The sequence below is a fragment of the Manis javanica genome, chromosome 9, assembly GCF_040802235.1.
Source record: "Manis javanica isolate MJ-LG chromosome 9, MJ_LKY, whole genome shotgun sequence".
NCBI lineage: Eukaryota > Metazoa > Chordata > Mammalia > Pholidota > Manidae > Manis > Manis javanica.
Window position 1 is genome coordinate 79737973 of NC_133164.1, and position 7524 is coordinate 79745496.

Genomic DNA, 7524 nt, shown 5'->3' on the forward strand with positions numbered 1-7524 from the left:
AGAAGGGTCCAGATGAATCTAATCATAAGGCACCAACAGGTCTATCAGCTTCAGATATCTTGCACCTTTTGCTGCCCTCTTTCTGTTGGTAGGCTGCAGGTCCCATTGGCTGACCAACTCCATCACACTGTTTAGGTAAGAGCTTACATGAGCACTTCTCGGCTCAGAGTTCACAACAGAACCACCTACAGAGCTTAAAGTAATAAGACACCCAGGTCTTGTCGGACCAAGTATATCAGAATCTCTCACCATGAGGCCCAGGCCTTTCTTTTTTTCTTGAAGTTCCATGAGGGATTCTGATAAGCAGCCAGTGCTGAAGACCACTGCCAACCCGGCTCCTTTCGGAAACTTCCGGAAAGACCTCTGCCCTTAATGAACTGGAGGGAGGTTGTGGATTATCTATAGACTCCACATAATGTGGTGCCCCCCTGTATTACAATATGCCCTCTCTCCTGCCATTAACCTGCTCAACATCTTAAGACTGAGGTAGGAAAAAATATTACAAAGTAAATGAGAAACAGTAATATTCAACAGGTTTTCCATCACGACAAAGCAAAACAAAGTAGCCGTTGGTTAAATAACCTCATGTTAGATGGTGTGGACCCCACACCATGTCAGTCACATCATATCTCTGTTCCTCCATAACTCCACCCACATGCCTCCATACTCCTTATGCATCTATTAAGCAACTGTCCGCACAGGATTGAATGTTTATTAGAGCCTCACCTTCTTTGCTCAAGCACTTGGGAACCCCGATGGGCAGAAGCTTGTTCTCTTGTTGTGTCCCCAACACCTGCACAGTCTTAGGACATGCAGACGATCAGTAAGTGCTGTGCAATCAACATGCCCTGCTGTCAATCCAGAGCTCTCCCACCACCCTGTAAGGCTTCTTCTGTTGTGCATTGTCTTGCCAATGGGTTTCAGCCCCTAGCAAGTTTGCTATGGATTCAATGTGACCAAAGAAATTGACAGCAAAACGTTCTTGGGGTGAAAGGGTTATACCCAACTTTATTTCCATGTGGCAGTTCAGTCACTAAAATACCATTCACTCAGAGCGAGTCTGCATGCAGCAAGCCAGTCTCTACCTCTGGGCCCCTCTGCACAGCCGTCCTCTGGGCCCCTCTGTCTGCACAGCTGTCCTCTGGACCTCTCTACCTGCATAGCCATCCCACACAGCCATCCTCTGGGCCTCTGTCCTCGGTGCTGCCACCACTTGAGCCTCTGCTCTGCTTTCCTGCACTCATACAGCCGTGCTACCATGTCGTGCCCAGAGCACTGGGCAGAGCTCTTTATATAGAGTCAACAGCCATGTATTGCACACAGGTGCACAGTGAGCCAGTAAGCCAGGGCCAGGTGAGAATCCTGGCCACAAGAACTCTCATTTTATCCACACGCATACACAGGTTGATGCACATGATACTCAGGAGTCAGAAAAACACAGATTTCTCCCAAGTGACATGTCCTGGCACACTGACCTCAGGGGAACTCAAACCACTCAGAACCAAAGAATATGGGAGATAATATGACGTCCCATTGGCAGCTCAAAGGGAATGGTCTCATAGTTTTCATTATGAATGCTTCTTTCAAAAGTATCAGGAAACACTTTGACACTTTTGGGATGAACTCCAGTTCACCTTTTACTTTTGTCCTGTGCTGAAATAAAAAGGGAGTCAAGAAGCAGTAGGAAATAAACTCTCTCCTTGCAAGTAGATTCCTATGACACTACTAAAAAAATCTGCATTGCAAGCTTCATGCTAATAGCTTTCATTTATGCTTCCTAATGATGCCCAAGCCCTTACAAATTCATTTTGAGCCCTCTTTGCTTCCCTTTTGTTACTATGCCATCCTTTAAAAAAAATAGTAATGCTTTGGCTTCAACATGTAACTTGACAGGTAACTTAAAAGGAAGACTTATAAAAAGTTCTTTTCTCAATAAGGTCAAAATTGTTCCCGTTATTGTCTATAATAGCTTTCATGTCCTTCTGAATATTTATTCATTTTCTTAAAATATATGGAGGGATCGTATTTTGGTGTTCTTGGATGAACTATAATTACATCAGGGGTACTGGGACTTAATTGCACATTTAATCTAGGCTGGGTATTTTGTGTTTCTCAAGTACATTTTACACAGTACTGATAATAATTTTTGATGGAGTAAGGAGATGGAGCACATGTGGACATTTAAGTAAATATTGATGGAATAACTGAGTAATATCTTCTTATTAGCTGAATCTAGCAGCTTGAATTTTTGCTTTTGTTTTTGGGTTTTTTTTAGACCATCCCCTGAATTCATCTTCTGACTTTCACCATTTATAACAGAATCTCAGTGACTCCATCCAGACTCTCCCTAGCCCATGTGTATTACTAAGAAGAAGCAGCCAGCCTTTAGGCTCATTTGATCCCATAATCTCAGGCTGTTGGTAGCTGTGTGTATCTTCCAGTGGCCAAGCTCACAGGCCTTCAATCTCCCTCTGTTTTTAATGCATAGCTATCAAACTGCATATACGTATTCAGCTTTGAGGCATATGAAATGGAATTGTAAGCTGCAATAATCCATACAAGAAAAAGGTTTGGTTTAATGTATGCTTGCAAATAATGACAGCATTCCCTCTTTATCTTTCTGGGGTAAGCATGACTTCATTGTGAAATACAGGTGCAAAGTCCTGAAGTCGCTCTTTGGTTACTACAAAAAGTCAGTCTATTATGTAAAGACAGAGAATGGAGCACATTTCTTCTATTAACCACTTATTATGTCAACAAGCTAAGTAATGACTACATTTTTCTTTCTACATACAGCAGTTTTGTGCATTTAGCAGCATTATTCCTTGAACAGATGTGTCTTTTCAAAGTTGTCTTCCTTTCCTGTGAACTTAGGATTTCTTCTTAATTGGGTGCTTGTGAGCTGCAACTGCTTCAAAAGGTGTTTCTGAAAGCACCACTGAGATTGCTCCGTGCAGAGAGCCAAGCAACATGAAAACCACAATATCACCGAGAATGTGAGCAGCCAGCTCCACACATCAAGTACCCAATTAGCTCGTATTCTTTGGCTAAATATATGCCACAGCCAATGTAGTCATCCTCAGTGCTTTGATTCCGGCTGCCTTAGAAATACCTGGGAGTTATTTGAATGTTTGCAGTATTAGAACTACAAAAGATAAGCATTGAGTCAGTCAGCAAACTGAAGAATTTGACAGCAAAGACCTGGAGGCTGTATCAAATTCCCTCCATGTTAGGGTTTTGAATAACTAAGCACAATAACCAGCTTTTGGCTCAGCACTCCCCTTTTTCAATAAAAAGAAGCATTCCCAAAGAATCAATATCTAAAGCACATTAGGCAACTACTATTACTTTTATGATTCGCTCAATGCCGAGTGTTAACAAAGAAAACTTTGCTCCTATACTTTTGAAAGGCACCAGTAGAAGCTGGTAACCAAATTGATACCACTTTTACTTATAAAAAATATCATAAGCTCTTGGGTCACCTTCAAAATATGGTCACGCTCTTTCCCTGGAGCAGAGTTACTGTGGGATCAAGTGACTGAAGAAACAAGGAGAGGAAGTGAAACAGCCACTTAGCAGGAAGAGCATAGTGCAGCTCTCCTTGTTTGCCTCTCTATCCAGATCAAGGTCATGGAGATTCAGTGTGAGCCCAAGTGGGTCTTCAGCAGCAGACACCAACAGGCTGAACCTGGCACGCACCAGTGTTTGTCTGACAGCTGCATGTGCTCCAGCCAGAGCTTCAGTAAGTGATCTGCTCTGCTCTGCTCTGCAGAGGAGGGCTCGCCCTGCAATTCCCCACTGAGTGGTGAGGTCCAGTAAGAATTCCACTGATGTTTTTAAATAGTCTTGGCCCCAGCAGGCCAACGTGGGCGAAGCTACTGGGGTGTGCCTGTGTGTGTCTGGCAAGGCTGTGCAGCTCTCTGGTTGCTGTTGGAGGAGAGTTTAGAGGGGACTCTTGAGCTGCCCCCCAGAGACACTGGTAAGATCTGTTTGCAGTGGTTCGATAGAAGAGCTTGTGCACGAACATGCTAATGGAACTGCAGTATCTGATGATAACAGCAGGAATTGGTTTCCCTCTTTTATGGAAGGGAAAATTGATGTTGAGGTCTGTTGGGAAAAACCACTTTTCCTGTGAATAAGTTATGGGGACCCCTTTTGAGCATCTTTTAGGAGGAAACAGCAGCTCCAGACTCAAACTGCCTAAGCTCAGAACCTGACAATTAGCTACTGCTGCCCCAGCGCTTTGCTTCATTTTCCCAGGCAGGGCGAGAGGAGGAGGGAGTGGGAATTAGCGGGAAATGACTGCTGTGAACTCATGTTCTTCAATTATTGAGACTTGGGGACTCAGTCTAGTCTACGCCATCCAGCCTGTTACCCTTGCGTCAGCCGTTTGCTTACGTTTGTCTTAATCAGGGATCATTACTTGCCACATAGTATAGAAACCTTTGTGCGTCTGTCTGTTACTCAGCTGTGAGCTCCTTGGAAGAAGGAACACTGTTCCTCTCAGGTCCCAGCCCAGTGTCCAGCCTAGAGAAGGTGCTAATAAACAAAATTTAACTTAATTAAACTAAGGATATTAAGAAGTTAGACAAGACTTAGTGAAAACTCCAAATCCCATGTCTTGATATTATCTGCTCTATCTGCAGAAAATGTGCCAAGAAACCAGAGCAGTTGGTCCCCCAACCATCTGAAGGTATTCTACTTTCTTCACTGCCACCTTCCATTCTGATCCTTTCACTCCAGACACGTAGTAACGTCTTAGGGCCTTCTGGCTGCTGTGATAGCAATAAGATCCAATGCCCTTGTGGCAGGAACTCTGAAATCACTTCTCCTGATGCCTGCATTTAACTAACAGCTGCATACTCGTAGGATTGAAAACAGAACTAACTCAATATTTTTACAGAGCCTTTTGTACGAAGAGCTTTTAAATGTCACCAAACCCATCTTTTAAATGTTTGTATGTGAGAGCCAAGTAGCCATATTACCCTCCTCAGAATGTGAAAAGGTAATTACTTCCTCATGAGTCTTGTCTCTGCCTCCTGGCCCTTCCTACCCTCCTACCCCTCCACCCCCAGACTACTAGCTCATCTCTGAGAGGGCACAGCTAGCAAGAGAGGAAAAGTGCAATTTAACCATTTAACCATTGGCTGGTGTCTTTAGAAAAGCCCGGGGATACGACTGCGGGTGCACAAGGATTGGGAGAGAAGGCTGCAGAGGCACTTAGGATGGATTCGGGTTTATTATCTGAAACCATCATGCTGCCTGTCACACACCACCAGATGCAAACATGAGCAGCTCAGTTGTTACCCTACAGTTATTTTGTAGAGAGATTCCTATGGTGGCTCCCCCAGAACTCTGGGGAAGCTCTGCCTGCTTTGGTCATTCTGGGACAGCGGGGCTCCAGATTACTCTTCCGTCCCAAGTGCTGCTGACGGCAGCGTCTTACTGTGGGAGTGGGTCTTACCTGGCTGCAGGCTGTCATGTCAAGAGCAGAAACCAGAAGGTGTCAATGCCTCAGACTACACTTGGCTCACAGCGCAAACTTAGCAACTATCTGACTTTAGGATTGCCTTGACTCAGACCTGCCATGCATGATTCCAAGGGCTGAATCTCACTACTCTGCAGAAGAATCAGAACTATTTCTCTTTGGAGAAAACCAAAGCCCTGTTTCAATTTATGTTTAAATGAGACGAACATAACATAACGCGGCTCTCAGGAACACATAGAGCTAAAAGCAAACACCTCCCTAGAGCAGGTGTTCAATACAATTTGGCAAATACTAGCACAGGCATTGACCAACATAAAAAGTAAGCAGAGAAAGTCTAGGCTAGAGAAGTACCCCTCTGACAGAGTCCCACTGAGTGTCCCAGGTGTGCACTCAGCTATGCTTTTTGTCCTTCAGGTAGCTGGACAGCATCTCCAGGCCCCCCTCCACTAGCTCCGGCAGAGGCTTGGATAAAGGGTTGTGGGAAATGTGGAGCCCTTTGTCCATGGGATTCCAAGCGATCTTCACCAGTCTACACAGCAGGTAGAGCTCATTCGGGAGGGTCTGGATGTCATTGTTGTTCAAGTTCAGCAGCTCCAGGTTTGAGAGCAGGCAGAGTGACCTCGGGAAGCAGTGGATATTGTTGTTCTCTGCGATGAAGATCTGCAGACTGGCCAGGCACTGGATGCTCTCAGCGATGTTTTCCAGGCGATTGGAGCCCATGTGCAGGAAATCCAGTTCCTTCAGTGAGAATACACAGATGGGGATGTGAGCAAAGTAGTTGTTGCTAAGGTTCAGCTTCCGCAGTCGGGAGAGGTCAGCCACGCTGGCGGGAAGCTGGGAGAGACGGTTGTGCGACAGGCTCAGGACCTCCAGACTCTTGCAGGCTCCCAGCTCAGCCGGTAGCTCCGTCAGGCAGTTCATGTTGACAAACAGGACCTTCAGGCTCCTAAGGAGGCTGATTTCTCGGGGCAGGCTCTTCAGACGGTTCCCACACAGGTTCAGGACCACCAGCCGACTCAGCCTCCCCACTTCAGGGGGCAGAACCCTGAGCTGGTTGTGAGAAAGGTTGAGTTTCTGGACCTCAGACAAGCCCCACAGAAAGTCAGGGACATCTGTCATGCCCTTGGTGACCAGGCTGAAGCTGACGTGGCGCATGCCCCGCTTCAGCAGAGAGCGTGGGTCCTTTCCCAAGAGCAGAGTGTCATCCCACGGGGAGAATTTCTGCCTGCCCCGCAGGAGCACCATCCCCTTGGGGCCCTTGTCCTTGGACTGCGCCCTGGACTGCCGGGCCCCCATTTACCTTCCTTTCCACCCACTCTCCTCTGTCTCCTGAAGGCTGGGACGGTGTCCTACCCTGGGCTGTCGTTGGCAGGGAGTGGGTGTGGCAGTCCAAGTGGAGGGAGCTCACAGAGGGGTCTCGGCAGAGCCTCACAGGTGTCCAAGGCGCCCCGCCGTGGCCACAGGACAGCAGGCTGACTCTGAGGCTGGGTTAGGTGATTTCTCTCTGAGCAGCTGGGCTGTAATGGTACACTTATCCCTGAGCCTGCAGAAGCTGAACCGCTTGATTCCCTCTGAATGCCACCAGGCAGCTGTCACTGTCATTCTTCCCTAGTCTTATTGGCCTGGTATAAGCAGAGGTCACAGGGAGGCTGTGTCTGACTTTGCTTGGGTATCACAGCTGAGCAAGGTGATTAACAAGCCCACCTCCGACAAGAAGTGAAATGGAAAAATAAAGCTGGCCACAGCAGCGCCAGTCTGTCTGCACTGTTGCAGGACCCCTCCAGGCTCCTTCAGAGTGAAAGCTGGCTCAATGCTAGGGACAGTTATGTTTCCAAAGATGAGGATCATCAGACGATATCATATGTGTCCATTTCAGACTTTATGGATTGTGTAGCTGTGAAAAAATAGCCGAAGGAGCCTGGACACCTGGCACCCTCTAGGCCAAAGGTTTTAATGCAAGGCTTGGCAGAAGAGGAAGTGAAGGGGGTCTGCATCCCCACACCCATGCCAAGCAGAGATACTCCACGGCCATCTGT

At 46.8% G+C, this 7524-nt stretch overlaps 1 protein-coding gene across 1 annotated transcript; it reads right to left on the minus strand.

Moving 5' to 3' along the window:
* Positions 1 to 990: 990 nt before the first annotated feature.
* On the minus strand, positions 991 to 7167 carry LRRC30 (leucine rich repeat containing 30). Its single transcript, XM_073212817.1, has one exon. It carries the CDS (start codon positions 6782 to 6784, stop codon positions 5879 to 5881), a length of 906 nt encoding a protein of 301 aa, XP_073068918.1. The 5' UTR covers positions 6785 to 7167; the 3' UTR covers positions 991 to 5878.
* Between the last annotated feature and the right edge of the window lie 357 nt (positions 7168 to 7524).